The sequence below is a fragment of the Gouania willdenowi genome, chromosome 21, assembly GCF_900634775.1.
Source record: "Gouania willdenowi chromosome 21, fGouWil2.1, whole genome shotgun sequence".
Lineage (NCBI taxonomy): Eukaryota > Metazoa > Chordata > Actinopteri > Blenniiformes > Gobiesocidae > Gouania > Gouania willdenowi.
The window spans coordinates 12,360,135-12,379,883 of NC_041064.1; the positions used below are offsets into that span (position 1 = coordinate 12,360,135).

General features: G+C 36.9%; 1 protein-coding gene across 2 annotated transcripts in view; it reads right to left on the minus strand.

Annotated features, from left to right (window-relative positions):
* Positions 1–916: 916 nt before the first annotated feature.
* Positions 917–19,749, minus strand: part of stk39 (serine threonine kinase 39) — a 37,081-nt gene continuing 18,248 nt past the window's right edge. For both annotated transcript variants that reach the window (XM_028435991.1, XM_028435992.1), the window contains exons 15-18: positions 10,716–10,768; positions 10,459–10,527; positions 8,366–8,430; positions 917–2,304 (exon numbers count right to left, since the gene is read on the minus strand). In XM_028435991.1, the coding sequence (XP_028291792.1) occupies positions 2,230–2,304; positions 8,366–8,430; positions 10,459–10,527; positions 10,716–10,768 (262 nt within the window). In that variant the 3' untranslated portion in view covers positions 917–2,229. The remainder of the gene's footprint in view (positions 2,305–8,365; positions 8,431–10,458; positions 10,528–10,715; positions 10,769–19,749) is intronic.

Sequence of the window (19,749 nt, forward strand, 5' to 3'; positions counted from 1 at the left end):
GTTCCTCTCAATTTGTTGGTTTTAGTTTGTTTTTTTTAAATCAGCGTTTAGTACCAGGGGTGTCCTGGTAATACTTTTTAACTTTCAATACGATTCTGATAATGCCATCTTGAGTATTGGCTGATACTGATGTCAATACTGGTACTATATCAGCATGGATCATACATAGCTTTATTTATTTTGTAGTGTGGAATGTTTGAAATGGTTTCATATAGTGTTATTTATTCAAACGGAGAACATGAGTCAGCAACTGTAGGTATGAGGAAAAACTGACCCATTTATTATTAACCAATGGGTTACATACATTTCAACCTTAGAAATAAGATTATTCTACAGTTGCATAATAAATAAATTAATTAAAGGACCTTGGAAAATAACGTCAATAAATCCAAACATATTAGAGACTTTAGATGCATCCGATAATCGTTTATTTTTCCTGACATCAAACCAATATTCTATATCAATATCGGATTGTGAAATCCTACTTTAGTATGTTTGTTGGTCAGTTTTTTGTACTAAGTTTGAGTTTTCATTAAATTAAACCAGATTTTCTTTACTTCCTGCCTCCTCTGTCACGCAGGCAAAAACAAACTGTTGATCTCGTTGAACATTAGGTTTGGTACATTTTGGCTGAAAGAAAACATGAATTCACCAAAACTTAACTTAAACTGTCAATAATTATTCATTTATTATGAAAAATGTATCTTTTAAATTTAATGAATAAATATTTATAATCACAATTTGTAGTTTATTCATTTAATGTTCCCTGGCTAGAAAAAATAAAACATTATAGGCAGAAATTCAAAAGATGAAGTTATGGTTCGTAGTAGAAAATATATTTGGCCACAACTGTGTTAAGGTGGATGAATAAATAAAAACGTTGCAGGCAGAATTAAATGCAGCACATGATTTCATCTTAAATAATGGTATAGTTCTTTATTTCTTGCTCCTCCTCCTCAGAGAGTTGACATCAGCTGATTACACAGAGGGACCGTGAGTAATATACTGTAATGTTACACATACTGTACATAAAAAAAAACAATAAATTACTTCATAAAATAAAAGATTTATTCGAGGTTAATATTTACCACCTGAATACCTCAAGAATGGTTTTGAGCAAAAGGAGCCGTTTGGACGAACAACATTCATTCAGTAGTTTGGTCATTTGGTTTCATCCTCAGAATGATACATTAGATACAGTACAGTCGAGTCACTACTACTACTACATGTATGTGGGGCGAGAAGTTTTGTAGTGCAGCAGGACGGAGCGACAGAAGGAAACAGCTTTGCTTCTGTCGGTTCGCCAGGCGTCCTGAAAACCCATCGACCACAACGGGCTGTGCTTTGTTTGGTCTGATGGTGAGAACACGTCAATGGTTTTAACGGGGCTAAGCCTCTGCTTATCAGCGAGCGCACATTCGGCCCAAAAGTGCAAAACCCGACTTGAAATGGAGTAATACATTGGTGAAATGTAACCAACTTCCTTGTGTGGCCTCACTCACTGATTCCTTTCTCAGGCACAGAGAAATGAACAAGGCACCTCTAGCAGTAACACTGTTAAGAGCAGCAACTTATACACAGTAGCATCCAGATCTCATTTAAATTCACATCTTCTTTCACCCTCACACACGTACGCGCGCACACACTGCTCTCTAGTCTTGCTCACATGGGACAGGTCTTGACACAGAAATACAATTTGCTGTCTTTTCAGACAATCATCATGTTGTTGTGAAAATGTGCTTTTCTACATAAATGAACTAAATTCTCTGCATTCAGACACCAACAATGAGGGGGAGGGACTTCACAAATGAGTAGGCTTGGGAGCAAATCTGTTTTACGTTGTGTGGCAACAAAACAGCAAGAGACGGGGGGGCTAACACAGAGTTACTGTGATGTACAAAAAGGAATAAATAACACATTCAAAGCTACATCTTAATCACCCTCCTTCACCACCTGAGTACAGCGTTAGGTTCCTGGGCTGCGTATAAGTGATCCCGGTGTGTGTGTGTGTGTGTGTGTGTGTGAGAGAGCTGGGCGGTGGAATGTCATTAATGTTAAAAGTCAGGGGCAGTGAGCAGGAAGGTCAGCTAAAGAGGAGAAGGGGGAGGGCAGTGGAGGATTGGAGCCTTTGGTCCAGGCTCAAAGGAGGGCGTAGGGAGAGCTTGCAGGAAGTGGATGTGTGCTTCTCTGGCCTGAACTGGCTCATCTGCTTCAGGAATGGATGGAGCATCAGCTAATGCTGAGCTGCGCAAAGCCGATCAGCTTCACCTCATCTGGGGTCTCTGTGTCATCACAGCTGGAAGCCTGGGAAGACCAACTGAGGGTTAATTTACACGCATCATCAGCAAGATCAGGACGGTAAAATATAAGAACCCGAGTGACTATTCAGTGAAGACCAAAGCTCGTCACAACTGTATTTGAGATTGCACTGTTGGCATTTTTTGGGTCAGATGGAGGGATCTAGTTGGGTTAGGGGTTTTTAGGGTAACAAACTACCCTTAATGACAGCGTTCATGACACCTTATTCATGCTAATGACAGGTGTCATGTCAGCCATTATGTAGAAAGTGTTACCATGTATTTTATATCAACCTTGGTTCATTTAAAATGTGAGTCACGTTCAGATGTTTTACATTTATACTGCTTTCTGCTGCTTTTAATTCATGTTTTTCTTTTTTTTTTTTTTAATCAATGTGGAGGAGAAAAAAAGATCGGTTTGAAATGTATTGAATTAATTAAATAAATACACAAACAAAATAAAAAGAGTGCAAACCAGTTTTCTTCTCGTATTACTCCTACTGTGTGTGTGTGTGTGTGTGTGTGTGTGTGTGTGTGTGTGTGTGTGTGTGTGTGTGTGCACGTGTGTGTGTGTGTGTGTGTGTGTGTGTTACATGCACTTGAGTAAGGCTGCAGCACTAGCGTTATTTTCCCACTGTAGGGAACAACATGAGCTGTGTTTGAAATGACATATTCCGTACTACAAACTCTGAGTATTTACAGTCTACTATATACTTCAGGTACGGTTAGGGGGATTAGGATGATGACAAGTTCCCGCTGAAGTATACTTCCAAGTTTCCCAAGATGCATTTCCAACAACAAAAATCTAAATGACACTGAGACTACATATCTCCGTTGATTCCCCACCTTTGAAAGTTCTGAAAGCATTTTAAGCGAGAAAGTGACCAAGTAGAATATCAACATGTGGTCATTTGATCCATAAAAATGGCAGACACACATTTCATGCTGACATTTTGGAGACCCATCATTGTGCTACTGACAAAAACCTCTGGTTAACTTCAAAACAAGAGCCCTATTTTCAAAAGTGTTAAAAAACAAATGAATGGAAGGCAAGAAGAGATGCTTTTGTTTTGAAAAAGAAATGTTTGGCTTTTAGCTTGAAGCCGGTGTCACGGACTGAGTTTACCTCGTACTGAGATCGATTATGAGAACGCGCACTCGCGGAAAATTAATTTTTGCTAGTACCGCTGTGATTTTTACTACTTCTCAGTAGCTGAGTGAGTGGCAATGAGTGACAATCTCAGACAACAACTTGAGTAAAGTAATAGTGTTTCATACAGCAATGTCAATACAAATAGGAATAGTTTATTCTCCAATAAATAACAGTTAACCTAATGTAACTTTACAATAATACGCTGTTGGATTCATATAAATTAGCAATCTGATCATGACAATCATTTTTTTTTATCATTGGTCAATTTGTTTATCGATGGTCGACAGATGTGATGTTTTAAACGGGTACATCTCAGTACGGAGGTAAACTTAGTCTGTTACGTTCTGCTCGTAATGCATCATGGGGCAGTTCAGTATGACTCGTGTGCCCACCCTGCATACTTCAAAAATGTCCCAATATAGTATACAGTACATCCAGGTATTTCTCACTTACTCAATCTTTCCATACTATCTAATGTGAACCCACTACATACTAACATGAGTAGTATAGTATGAGATTTCAAACACAGCGATAGTATCAGTTTAGAGGTCTGGAAACTAAATAATGGCATAAACCACAAATATAATCACTTAAAAACAAAAGCTCCATCCTAAATCAGGATGGAAACATCTACATGAGAGAATCTAAAGTGTAAACTTCTGCTCCTTTAATAATGTGTGTCTGGTGGTTTGTGCTGCGCAGACACAGCATTGTCTGATTTCTAATTAGGTGATTCTCTATTTTAAACGTGCTTAATGCATCAGAAAAATACTAAGTTTGATATTTCTTTGCTGGTAATATTGAACCAGTTAGTTGAAAGAATGCTAAAGCCTGCAAATAGCTGTTGGAAACCACAGAGAAGGATCCATGAAATCACTTCCACAGCATTTAGGATTGTGCAAACATTGATGCTGGGACATTGCCAAACAAGACCGATCAACCTCTGTTCCTTTTTTTAAAAGGTAAATCAAATCTAACCATATTAAATAATAGTTCTATATCAAGTAGAACGTGCTGTTACCATAGATACAAGCAGTTGACTTTGAGGCAGCGGTTTAATACAGTGTCCAAACAGCAGCATGGAGGTCAACGACAGCATGGCTTCCAACGCCAGGTGTGAAAGTAGTCGACTGAAGTGCACAGCCTGACAATACTTCCATTCAGCACTTTTGTGATTAATTAGAGCTTTAAATACGAGGCCTTATCGCCAGACATCAGTGGCTGACCTCACTGAACCTCCTGAGCCCGCATCGTATCAGATGCCTGCAGTCCATTGATTTGACCATAAAGAGATTAACAGTTAACAGCTTGCTCTGACGATGCATTTCTTCTCACAACACCTTATGATCAAGAGTTTTGAGATCATTTCTTGCCTTAATTTTGTGATTGTCGTATCTGAGGGCCACATTATCAATATTCATGTCAGCATTTAGAATAATGAGCGATGTGAGCATTAATACATTAATTGTGTTTTTGTTGGTGTGTGTTTTTGTTCTCACTTTGTGGGTTTTTAGGGGGTATGTTACGAATCTAGAATACCTCTTATTGCACTAACTTACGGGATTAAATCAGTGTGTGCTGGACTACAAAGCTCGCTAGAGTTTTACGAGCTAAATCACCATGGAAACTTATGCTGAACGACTAGCCTGCTCGCTAGCAGGTTTTTCTCTGGCTAGGATCTTAGCGAGTGGTAAAGTCCCGCCTCCTGACCAATCAGATCTCTTAGAAAGGGAGCGGTCTAATAAAAGGTGATGTGTGAACACGTCACTGTGTGGATCTGATCTGCAATACTTTCATTTCACCGATGACATCTGTTAGGAAACAGATCAATGAAATAAGTCAGCTGATAAAGCCTGCGTGCATCGGGCGCTTTCACTCAATTCATTCATTCATTCATGTATTCAGTGGCGATGCAAAGAGCCTCAGTACTGTAGATAATATAACATAAATACATTCCACCTTATGATGTAGGCTGCTTTTACTGCAGCAACAGTGTTGTTTTTAGTATGAATTATGTATTTTATTTCTCCATATTTTTAAAGAATTATTTCTCATTTGTGACGTTCTACAGTTCCTCCATGTGATTGGTCAGACGCTGTAATATCCGCCTCTGTCACTAGAGCGCGCCGGTTAACCAGACTGAAATCAACGCGCTTAACTCAACTTGTTGTGATCGACCTTTGTAGGACAGCTTCTGTCTGACGAACAACTTTTGGTTAGGTCAAGCCTACTAACCTAGATTAATCCAGGATATACTTCTAGATTCGTAGCATAGGCCCTGAAAATCATTTTAAGTATTTTTGTTGTCATTGTATGTTTCTGTCATTTTTTACTTTTTGTCGAGGTTCGCAGATTCTTATTTTTGTTATTTTGTGTATTAATTGTTCTGTATGTCCTTTTTGTGTTTTTTTTTTTTTTTTTAAATCGTATTTGTATCGTTTCGTTGTCGTTTTCTTTGTTTTTATTGCTTTTTGTGCATTTTTGTTGTATATTTTTATTGTCATTTTTTATGTTTTTATTTTGTTGTATATTTTTATTGTCATTTTTTATGTTTTTATTTTGTTGTATATTTTTTAGTTGTTTGCGTATATTTGTTGTCATTTAGAACATATTTGTATCACTGTATTTTTTTGTAAAGTCTATTTGGTGTTTTTGAAGTGGTTTGGTATATTTTTGTTGCCTTTTTATGTGATTATCAGTCATTTTGTCTGTTTAATTTATTGTTTTATTTTATGCATTTACTTTGGGGGCCGCACAAAATTAGACCGACGGCCGCATATGGCCCCTGGGCCGTCGGTTGCCTATGTCTGACCTAGACTATTTAACACCCACTAAGTATGTTGGTAGGAACAAATGACTGTTTTGGTTTCCAATCAGACATTTCTTTAGGTTCTGGGTATTAATGTGGGCGTGGACCCACTGGTTGATTCAAATTGGTGTTTTAGGAACAAGCCCAGAGCCGACCAGCAGGAGAGCGTTCTCTCTTATTCAGATCAGTCATTAAAGTGCCACGATGCCACTGGCCTTGTAAATCTTGAGAATATGCCGTTATGGTTTGTTTTCGTCGCGGGGCTGATAATTCATGATCCTTGGGTTCAGCTGCACTGCCCCGGTAACTTGTCATTAAGCAAATCTAATACCAAAGTCCCCCCACAGGGACTGAATAGAGTCTCATTGTGTTTAATAGGAGAGCTGAGCAGCAGGTCTGAGATCAAGCCTTGCTCGTATGTCCACACAGAGCTCAGCCTTCTCTCCTGGGACCAGTTCACCTTCAACGCTCGTCGCTGCTGACATGACAAACACGGCAGAAAGGTCACTGTGGAATAAAGTGACCCGGAGCACAGATGTTGTTTACTACACAAGTCCATAAACAACAATTGATTTTCTCTCCTCAAATTGGAGGGACCGATGCAATTTTGTCTTTATTGTCCAAATCGGAGGTCATTAAGCAGTTTGGTGTTTTTACACAAAATTACATCGTTCTTCAATGTCACTAAACACTAACTTTGATTAAATACTCTTTGGAATATTAAAGCTAAAAAAAAAGTGAAATGTTATCTACAACACTGTCGTCTACAACAAATGAGAATATAAACGAGTGTTTTCTAACATTTGGAAAGTAATTAAAACGACTACATTCTTCTTTGTCATTGATTATTTTTCTCAAAGCCAAATTTAAAGATAAAGGGATGAAGTTTATAACTAAATGACAATTAAATATTAACCAGGGATGTAAAAAAAATAGATTTCAATTTAATCCTTTCTACAGTATTAGTGCCACTGGTGAGAAAATATTGTTATAAAACCTTAGAGTTATGCAAAGCTGTCGTTCAAAACCCTCAGCTATTCATTTTTATCTTTTAATCTGACACCAACAAATTTAAATGCCCTTCAACTTTCTTAATATGACAATAGCTTAATTTATCCCTCACCCTTTCTATGTAATAGAACTAGCCCTCTCTCATGCTGTTGGCCTTGGTGTGAATGTGCGTCCCTCTCATGGCTCTCCACTTCACCCAGGGAACGCACTCAGCAACTTTTTTTATATTACTTTACTTCAATAAGATAATGAACTGTAAAATGCTCCCTGAGGGCGTGCAGTGCAGTTTGAATTAAAATAAGAGTCTGTTAAATAAATGATTCATCATTTTAGACATTTGTCCCAGCTGTCTCGTCCAATAATAGAGCCTGTGTTTAGTCATATTGGTGGAATCACAGGTATATCTATAATTGAATTTGTTTCAGTTCTATTCAACTGTATTTATATAGCGAAAATTACAACAATAGTCATCTCGAAGCGCTATCAAAATATAAAATTCTTAGGAAAAAAGAAAAAACCCAACAAATCCACATGGTTTGAATAGAATAAAATGACCAATAACCCTTTATACACTAACAATAACCAAATATGAACTATGATTGTATAAATCAATTTCAAATTAAGGTTTTTTTATTTTAGAGCTGTGTTTTGAATTAATGTGATGGATTGTATTGACAGGAAGTACTTTACATGCTGGTTAAGCAGCTGCAAAGTAATGTATGTTGTATGATTGTAAAAGAATGACACACGCACGCGGCTCCATCTCTGTGGAATAAAACTGATTTATATTGTAATGTGCTACTGAAGTGTTTAAGATCAATTACTGTCATTTATGTCCATATTGTGTGGATATTGTACATTATTTTGTGTCTATTTCCTAATTTTCATTCTGTTTTGGGAAATAATCCTGTGCTTGACATTCAGTGTCTCTTATTCCTCTATGTCAGGATGTCAAATTCTCAGAAAGATTTTAACTTATGCTGAAGCTTTTCTGTGTTTTTTTTTCCTCTATCAAACAAAGTTTGTTGCTGGACGATATCTGGCATTACGAGCTCTGGCCGCCCGTTGTCAGCCATCAATCACAGAAACACTCACCAGCTTAAAGGTCATGACTTTGTAGGTAGCGGGGTCGTCCACCATCTTTTGAAGGTTGGCAGCAACTACAGCGAGGAGTGAGAGAAAATGACCAGATTAAACATGCTTTTCTATACAGATACACTAATGTTCACCATATTGTGCTTTAGGGCAGTGGTCCTCAAAGTGTGTGGCGTGGCCTCCTGGTGGGGAATGGAGGTATGGCATGTTGGGCGCCACAAACAGGAGGAGATTTTCATTATCAGGCCAATCTTCTTTAAAACATTTCTTCATTGACAATAATGATCATTAACACTAAATAAAACACTTACAAACAAAGCAAGCAATAATGACCAGCCTAAAAAATTAAAAGAGCATTAAATTATTAGACTTCATTAGATTTGTGACCAGGAACAAAATGTAACGTGAAACTAAAGTGCAACAATAATGATGTACGTTGGCATGTGAAGTGGAGGGGAACAATAAACAAACTAACTTAAAGTCTCAAAAAAATAATAGTAACAATTTACTTGAAGTTTTATACATAAGGCTGACATTACGCTGTCATTAGCATGAATAAGGTGTCATGAAGGCTGTCATTAACTCATTAAGTGCCATTCACGTCTATAGACGTCAATTGTGTTTTTCGGCTGGGGTTGCTAGGAGACTGTGTGACGAAGCTCTCCGGTGAATATCTAACTTGTACAATGATGTAGTGACCAACTGGTGACATGTAGGTGGCAGCAGCGCACCTTTAGATGAGAGATCACCCGAGACGGGCAGAGCTCAGAGGGAGAGGAAAGGAGTTTACAAGACAGAAAATGGCGCTACAAGAGTTGACGCTGAAGCCGGTCTCAGTGTTTTTGTAGTTTTATAGAAGGAAACCAATGTTGAGGTGTCACTAAATCAAAAAAAAAAAAAATGCTTTAAAGTCACAAATAGATTTTTTCAGAAAAATACATTTTTCTCAGCTTTTTGTCACAAACTGGCGATTTGTGTGAAACTTGCCTCTATTCAACTGCTGATTACAGAAGAACGAAACAAGCTAGAAACAAAATTCTTTTTTCTGATGAAATTAGAGACTTAAATCTTTCAGAATTAATATTGTCATAGTACAAAATATTCTGTGGGTCTTTAAAAATTTGTCAAAATGCTCTAAAACGGCTGGCACTGAGGGGGTAGAAATTTTGAAAATGGCTGCCTTGCCTTGCTTTAAGTGTCATTCCCTAAATTATGACAGTTTTTGATAAATTATGACAAGTTTGGAACTATGTTGTCATTTTATGGGTTAGGTGGAGGGATGTAGTGAGGTTAGAGTTAAGGTTAGGGTAACAAAGGACACTTAATGACAGCCTTCATGACACCTTTTTCATGCTAATGACAGGTGTCATGTCATAATAATGATGATGTAATGTTAGCCTTATGTATAAAACTTCAAGTGTTAAAATAATTTCCTTTTTTTACTTAAACTTTTTGTCACAAATTGCAAACATTGTTTCATTATTTCCACTATTTTTGACTAGCGCACATTTACACTTGCTTTTTATGAAGGTGATTTGTTTATTTTAGTTGTTGATTTATTACAAAATATGTTACTTAGATTATGAAACATGATGTTGTTTATTTCCTGTCAGTTCATTTTATTATTGCACTGAATTAAATTTGTTTTGTTTTCTACTGGAGTTTTACATTTGTTTTTCATGCAGGTCATTAGTTTAATTTAGTTTTTGATTTATTATGAAATAGGATGTTACTTGATCCCTGTTAGTTCAATAAACTTGAAAATGTGTTTGTCAGGATTATTTGGGCACAGGTGAGGCTTGAAAGTTCACCTTCGTTCAAAATAGAGACGTAATGTATTTGCTGCAGATTTTAAATGTTTTTACTGATGATTTTAAATGTTTTTATTGATTTTTAAGCTGTTTAATGTTTTCTGTTGCACTGTTTTGATCATGTAAAGCCCTTTGAGTGGCATTGTGTATGAAATGCGCTATACAAATACATTTGCTTTGCCTTTGTTCAAAGTGGAGAAAAGTTTGAGAACCACTGCTTTAGTGTTAAACAGCTTAAATATCTAAACAATGCATCCACAGAATAAAGATACTTGATATTACCGATGACAACGTCCAGCTCGTTGACCAGACCAGCCAAGAAAAGTTCTTGTGAAACGCCATCAGCCGTGTCTATGGGGACGCAAACATGATAAGTTATGAGTCTGGTGAATTGTACCCAGCAGGTAAATGTGAGTCTACATTAGATGCTTCCCAGAGCACAAGGCCATTACCCATTATACATCCATCTCTTTGTATGAGCTAAACATATTATCCTGGCAGGAACCTTTGTTTTACAGTTATTAAGGCTGAGCTCTTACCTCGGCCAGGAGTGAATTCAAACCGGATGTCATTCAGCTCCTTTTTGGAGTTCCTGGAAGAAGAGAGGAGTCATGTGACTGCAGAAGCTGCCATTGGTCAGAGCTTCTTTTGTTTTAACCAAGCAGGAGGAAATGTGGAGTTGGGTGATGAATGACAGTGGACAGGAAGATGTGAGCTAAGAAATATAATATTGAAACTGAGCAATAAATACTTCCTAATATGCAAGGTCACCAAAGTGTCTAGATAAATAAGAGCTGAAAAGAAAACAGGACCAAAGAGGGAACACAAGGGAAAGCTCAGTACAATCCTTCCTGTTGATGTTATTTTAATGTAGCTTAGCGGCGATAAACCATTATGGAAAACATGCCGTTTTCAGCTTAATCTTTTTGAAAAAAAATGTCATTGCATTTGGAAAAGAGCATTAAAAATTCAGTGTCACCATCTTCTCTGCTTGAATGAGCAACATTAAATATATTGAAATGCTGTCTTGGGTGTTGTTTAGAACTGTTTAAAAATGAACCTAAACCAGTTGAGTTAATCTAAAGCAGACATAGGCAACTGAGTTTGAGGGCCACATGTGGCCCCAAAAGTAAATGCAGAAAATGTCTCTATAAAAACATACAAAATGAAAAATGACACAAAAAATTAAAAAACACAAATACAGCGAGGGCCACATAAATGTGATTGTCTACATTTTAGAATAACCAGTCTGAACATTATTACTGGAAAGTACAAAGGATTTGTATGTTTGTTGTTTTGTGTTTTTCCTTTTTGTTGTTTTGTGTTCTTATCATTTTGTGTATTTTTCTGTAAGTCTGTGTGTTTTTTTTTGGGTGATTTTGTGTATTTTTTGCTGTTTTGTGTATTCTGTCATTTTGTGTGTTCTTGAAGTTATGTTGTGAATTTTTTTGAAAGTTTACTTTTGGTGGCCTCACAAAATTAGAGCGAGGACCGCCTGTGGCCCCTTTGTTTGATGTATACAAAGATATCAAATCACAATAAAACAGACAATTTGTGTGGGAGGTCAATGACAAATCAGCATTAAAAGCAGTAAAAAAAAAAGCTCCGTCATGAGCAGTGGAAAAAGGCAGGGGTTAAAAATATTCACATTTGGTGGTGACTTCATTTCCTTGCAGCATAACAAATAAAAGCTGCTTCACCATGTTTGCTCTAAACTCTGGGCTCCACTATCTGACCTGTCTATTCCTCACTGATTAACTTATCACTGATGTATTCTGGACCAAACCCATTCAGTGATGTATGCACCAGCAGCAGAACTTGGCTAGCTCCCTAAATTACATCTGAATCTCTCCCCTGCATCAGTCTCACTCTGGCTTTATGTTCCTTTGTGCTTTTCTGAACTACTTTCAGCTGTACTTGTTCAGGGTTCTGCTTCTTAAATGTTGTACAGTACAATCAAAAAGTCAGGGGGAGTAATCCTGGCAAATCTAATGTCTCACAAAGTAATCTGATTACCGGTACGTCAAGGGAATTCAAACATTTTATATAAAAATATACCAGTATCGTATCATTTTTTGCATTCCAGATGAGCTGCCAGTATGCTTATAGCAATACAAAAAGAGCCTTAAAAGTCAAGGTCTGACTGTGAAATTGTGGGTTTTATATCCCAATCAGAATCGAGGTTTACAGAAGCTCGAAGAAATGCAGCGGTTTTGTTGCCGAAGCAGTTCATTTTTTCCCCCTTTCCTCACACAAAAATGTAATGCAAAATTATTCAAATATTCAGCTTTCACAGCCAAAGGTGTTAACAAACAAAGATAATCACTTTAGGGTCACATCACATAAAAACTGAGAATGAAGTGCCATAAAACTGACTGAGCTCGTCACACACTGAGGTAAAATACAAGATGCTGTAAACTCACACCTAAGATTGATCCCTAGTCTTCTACATAAAGAACTGCAAACATTTAACAGCTAACCAGCTATTTTCTTTTCTTAAACTCTAAATTTCATCCCTTTTTTTGTGGACAAAAAATGGTCTCTCACACACAGCTTGTTTCTGTTCCTGAAAACCGCACATACTTTCTGTCAGCCTCCGCAGCCTCATTTGCATCTTGATCTTCAGACAGTTTTCCTGAGATTACAGTAAAGTGCTCTTTTTAAAAGGCTGAGCGTGCCAATGCTAACTTCTGTAGACATCTGCTACCAGGAGATGTTGTGAGATTAGATCAGAAGATTGAGGGATGACATCAGACATGAATCAACACAAACAAACACGCACAGACAGAGACAGGGATACAAGTAATATTTCTACAGCAGAAACACACACACTAACACTGAGAGTCTAGATTTACTATCACTGGATCAATGGATTTTTTTTTATTTTTTTTTTAGACTTAAGGAAGAAAAAAATCAGTCTAGATCTGAATGAGCAGATGGAGGTAAAAACCATTTCTTTTCCCATCAGTGAATGCTATTGGCTTGTCTGATGATGCAGCATTCATGTCAGATGATCAAAACACTGCCTCAATGAAATCTGCCTCAAATCTGCCTCCCCTGTGGAAAAACCATGGTGACCATTTAGAAAAGCCTTCTGTCAGACTACGGCAGGAACCATCTGGGATCATCACACTTAGCAGACTTTCACCACAGCGCGGCACATTTAATGGTCCACAATGTTAAGATTTCCCCTAAAAACATCCAGCACAATGATGTCCATTCACATAACAGGTTAAAGATTAACCACAAATGTCTAGATAGGAAAAAAGTGGAAACGACTACATTTTAACACAAAAACAAAACAGAAAAAAAACAATTATTCCTCCTAATGAAACACAAAAAGCAAAAATTACAGTTAATTCAGCTTTTTTTGAATCCACCTTCATATACAGGGACTGAGGTTACCTATTGAAAACAATCCTACAGTGTTACAATGAATGAATGAAACATTAACTTAGGTTGCATATTACTGTCACACAATCACTGCACGAAAACAGGCTTTCACTAAACCCAACCCTATTAAGACACGACTTTTTCCACAGTTTTGTACTCGGTCGTATTGTAAATAAATATGTTAAGATAGCATATGATACCCAAATGTTTCGTTAAGCTCAGGCTTAAGAAACATTTGCCTTTTAGGCCTAATTAATACATTCAAAATGTAGGACACTTTAAAAACAAATCTGTTCTTGGCACACGACTCATGAGATCTCTTTGAAACTGAAGCTGCCTGAGCAGATGGTGACGTGTATCAAATTTCATTTCATCATTCATCCTCTGTGGCACAGCTATTCTACTTGAAACCATGAACCACATTAATTAAATAAAGGCCCAACTTGTGGTCAGTAGAGCGTTTTATACATTTTCAGAAAAGTTAGCTGAATATTGGACATGGATTGAAGCAGAAAATACTGTTTTGTGTTATAATATGAACAAAGAAAAGCTGATGTTTTTAAACATATATTTTACTTTTTACAATAAGCATTCAGAGAGCGCAAACCTCCGCCAAGCACCAAATATCCTCTCTGCCAGATATTGGCAGTTATCTGGATCAGTGATCCTGATCATTCACATTGTAAAGGCTATAACCATTAATACTGACACAAAAGGTCCAAATGTGTGAGAACCCTTATTTTTTTTAAATATTGAGATGAAATGGGCAATCCAAATCCAATCAGGATGAAAAAGTGCAGTGATCGATGAACCACACCAACAATAAGTGAGTCAAATTTCATAAAGATCAGTCAATTACAAACCAAGATATGAATTTTTGAAATTTCACTAATGGAGAGATAGGTACTTTGGCATTTCAAACTGATCCAATATCAGTATATTGATCCAAATTTTATTCAAAATGTAATGGAATCTTCTATGGCATAAAGTCTATTTTTGTTAAGAACTTTTAAAGTAATCCTGCTAACAGGCAAATATATTACCTCCTTGGCAGAGTCACCGGTAATCATTGTAATCTGATTCATTTCTAATTTTGCAAACATTTTCAAGCACTTTTTTCAGAGATAAAGTATTTTTTCTTTAAAGATATCCCTGAAATATCATACCTTTTTCTTTGTAACCTGGATTAGCCAGAAAAAAATAGTTCATTTTAAGGAGAACATGCAAACCTCGGCTGGGGGGGGGGATTCAAACAAACAAAGAATTATTCTTCAGGCTGACAAAGGCAGAAAAGCTCGATTACATTACCCGAAATATAATATCAAGATGATATTTCAGAAACCAAGATGACATTTTGTCAACATCCAGCTGTGCTCCAAGAACGACGCATTTGAAAACAGGAAAATAAAAATGTCACCTCTTGGCAAAACTGCTATGTAAAATCACGTTGCATGTGTCCTACTTCCACTATTTAAACTTCAGTGGCATTGCACCAACAGTGAGGCATCAAAGACCTTTCCTCTTTAAACTGCTGACACTGCTATTCTCAGGAGTTTATCTGAGGGAGGCGGACGTGTGCGTTTCAAACCAAACGTTGACAATTATCCATCACTCTGCTGCTGCTCTTCCTCTTTCCTGCTCACTGACATCATATCACTGTAAACTTCTGCTAATCAGCTTTAAACTGAGCCACACTGGTGCTGTCGTGGTTAGATTTCTGTGTAGTTTGCATGTTCTCCCTGTTGCGTTTGGTTCTTTGTTCTAGTTTTTTAATAATCTGATATTTTTTTTAATTCATATATTTTTGTGGATCTGGGCTCGTCTAGACAGAGATATCGACTTGTGAGATAAATATTCCTACTTCCTTGACGTTAATGGGTTTGGCGCTGAGGGCTGTTCAGTGACACATTGGTTGGCATCACTGCCTCCCAGTGCACAGACTGAGGGTTCCAGTCCAGCTGGTGGCTGCCAACCTTGTCTGTCTCTGTTAACCCAGTCTGTAATGGTTGGAATTCTTATTAGAATTCTTATTCTTATCAGCTGGCATAGACTTCACAGACCCCCCGAATACCCTGTGAAGCAGGGGAGGTCATATCTGGGCCCATGGAGAGCCTCTAGCCAGTTTTACATGCCTCCCTGCACCAACACACCTGAATCACTCACTTTAACATCATTCTTGTATATATCTGTATCATATTTGTACATTTATATTATTATTTGTATACTTATTTTAATATATTTATTTATTTGGAGAGGACAGTGCACATTAATGAACACAGTACAATATTTTGTGTAAATGTGCCAGATTTAGCCATGAGCTACTTTCCATCTGTCGTCCTCATACATTTAATACAGTGACAATAAAAGACAGACATTGACATAGTATACACACAGACATAATAAATACATTATTTACAACCAACCAAAGTAATTTCTATTTCATTTTTTGGACGGTAGTGCGTGCACTTGTATTTAATTCATATTTAATCAACAGTCTTTTACTTAATCATGTAAGTTTTCTTTCTTTTTTCTTTATTTAGTGTTTATTCTTTTAATTTGTAATATTTCTCGAGCGCCTGTGACATAAGTAATTTCCCCCTGGGATATAGATAAAGTACTTACGCTTCTGATTCTGAATCTAATGACCGTCATTGTGCAACTCTACAAATATGCATCTTTACAATCAGCTGTGGTGGTCCAGGGGAGCATCTAAAACATGCAGGATAAGAGCTCTCCAGGAACAGACTGGGGCACTAACAGAGGACTATACACCAGAAAGTGTTTGGAGATATAAATGCTCTGTAAATTAAAAAAAAAACCTCAAAATAATAAAATACAAATAGACTATATGGACACCCCTCCAAGTTATTGATTTATGGTACAAGCAGAACAAAAGAAGCACATTTTTGGTGAAATGTGTGAAAGAACGCGTCGCACTGAGAAGCTCAGTTCGTGGGACTTTCTGGCGTTGGTTTTGACTTGATTTTCAGGGAAATTACCTTTTAATGTGTCAGTACTAAAATGTATGACAATTCAAAGCTGCCCTAAGGAGTTATATTGTGAGAGTAATCGATACAGTCCTGATCTCAGCTCCAGAGCAATTCCCGTGAATCTTGTAAAGAGCGTTCAAAGAAGAGTTAAGTGTGTTACTGCTGTAAAAGATGGTCCACCTAAATTTCAAAACCAACCCTGTAGGCAATGTAGTGTCACTTTAAATGTGTATTTCACCAGTTGTTGAAATAACTCAAAGTTCTGAGTGAGTTTTATTCAGATTTGTGCTTTAGTGCAGCACTGCTGTTACCAACATTTGCAGTGAATACGTTATTTGTATACACAGGGGGTGTTAAAAAGGGAGTTAGAGGTATTTCACCTTTTTGCACTTTACTACTGTACATCTGATGCTTTGCAGAATATTATATATTATATGACAATGACAATAAACAACTGATTGATTGTGAAGGTAGTCTAAAACCTGCTATTCTCATTTCAGCATTTCCTGATGCTGTGTGTCTGACATCATGTCTCCACCTTTGCTAGAATTTCTCAAGAAAAATCTTTATATAGAAATAGATTTTACCTTTAATCTATTTATTATTTTTTTAAAGTCAGATTCTTAGTACTTTTGGCTGCTTCACAGGCATTTTTGACAAGCCTCCAGTATTATATCTAATCTATTGTTAGAGTTTGCAATTAAAACTCCCGGCAGGTACCCTTTAAGTTGACTTGTCTTCATTTTAAGTTGAACTAATGGAAAACATTGATTTGAAAACAATTCCATTATTAAGTCCATGTCAATTAAATTAATTGTTTTAATCTAACTTATTAAATTAATTTCAAAGAACTTAAGCCATTTAGGTCTCACCAACTGAAACAATTCATTTGAAAAAGTTAAGACAGATTAGAATCTGTGTTCTAATCCTTTACATAATACGTTGCATGCTACTTACAAAGCATCACAGTGTTCATGAAACACATAAATATCTACCTCTCTGCCCCCACAGCTAAAATCCCAGTAAACAAACGCACCTTACAAAACCTTCTGTGCTCATTCTAAACAAAAGCTCAACTAGGACTCACAATTGTTTGCTCAGTCACAAGAAAACAGCTCAACATTTGTTTGTAGCCCCACATTCCCTTTCAGTGTGAAGCCAAAGCTTTAGGAATGTTTGATCTGATGTCAGCGAGACATCTGTGGTTCAATTTGTTCATCAAATCCAAAAGCCGATTGGGCTCCACAGTTTTAAACGTTGTGAGGAAATAAATAGCAAAGCTCTGTACCGTTTTTAAAACAAAATATGCACGAGTTGCCCTCAAATCCAGCGATGCCTGTTTTCTACTGCACGTGTCAAACTCAAGCCCCGGGGGCCAAATCCGGTACTTTATAGCATCAAATTCGGTCCATTTACCATAAATTCCATGAATATCCACAATATTTGCCAGGGCTCACAGTTTTCCCACACTTTAATCACATGACGAGTCATTTTTGATTGCAAATTGTTGAAAAAGAACTATCTTTTCCCAAATCCTGAAAATTTAGTAAAATTATTCCACAAATTGTCACAAACTCAAGATTGCCTGTAACATCCACTACTTTACAAATATGTATAGGGGAAAAATATTGTTAAAATTGCTTGTTTTCCTGCCTAAAAATTTGCGACCCACTTGAGACCAAACTGGTCCCTATTTGGCCCTTGAACCAACAATATGTTTGACACCCCATCTCTACTGACATCCAGCTTTGTCAACAGACCAAATAACACAAACCAGGTCAAACACAGCCTCGTGTGTTTGTTTTCATCAGCTGATAAATTAAAAAACTTCATGTAGAATATACTAGGAATGTCCCGATAAAACTTTTTCCGATACGACACCGATAATGCGTCCTTGAGTACTGGTCGATGCCGTGATGTTACTCAAACAAAGAACAATAGTCAACAACAGTAGGTATGAGAAATACTGACCCATGTATTATTAAACAATTGGTTCCATACATTTTAACCTTCAACATATCTACAGTATTCTACAATTTAATAAAAAATACATAAATTATTGGAGCGCTTATATCTGAGATTTTAGATGCAGTCGGATAAAATCTGATATTCGTTTTCTGGCTGATATTGGACCGATAGCCGATATCAATATTGGATCGGGACACCTCTAGAATATACTTCTGTCATTTCCTTGTTTTGCACCTTCTATCTATACTGTTTTCCCATTGTACCCATTCTTTTTAACCTGTACATATGGCAATAAACTCTATTCTATTCTATTCTAAACACAGCTTTGTTTTCTCACTATTTGATTTGAACAGAATGTTTTTTTTACCGAGTCGTGGGTGACACATCTGAGAGTTTCACGTGTCTGTTCTAGCTCAGCAACCGCTTCATCAGTGAGCCACAGGCTTCTGTCCAAAAACACACAAATGGCTGTGTCTCGTTTCACCGCCTCACTAAACGCTTCCGCTGTGTTCCTCTAATCTTGAGTGAGACAGAAACAATAAATGGACTTCTCCACCAGAAGGTTTTTTTTTTTTTTTATGAAGTCATTAATGCATATGTTGGTTTTAAAGTTAATAGAAGCAGCATTTATTTTATCGCTCTCACAAGACATTTAATTTTTTATGATCTTCATTGTAGGGAGTTTATCTTTCAGCCAGTTGTAGTTGTGGGAAGAAATTGATGGAGTCCAGTCGACTTATACATTCACAAGGTTTGCAGTTTGTGGTGGGGCTTGAACCAGTAATCATAGTCCTAGTTTTATCCAACATAAAAACATTTGTCGACGCACGATATTAGAAAAAAAAAAAAACACAGATTTCCATACATTTGTATTCTATTCATGCAACACTGTCCTTAGAAATGCTGCATTAAATCACAAAATAGAAAATGCAAACCGTCTAAGGAGACAGCACAGATTGTGCAGCACAATGAGGGAAAGATGTGTCACTCTTTCCTTCCTGTGACGATTATTAGGACGAAGTGAAAAGGTCGAATTTACAGAAATGCAAAAGAACATTAGGTTTTCCCCTTTTTTTCCTGCATGTTCAGCTAAAGATGGCATTACAAATTGCAAATGTAAAAGTAAATCATTTTTTTCTTCATCAATGGTTGTATTTGTGTGTGCATGCATACAGATAAACAGGAGTCTAAACATGTGAAACCACCATAAAAGAGTCTGGTT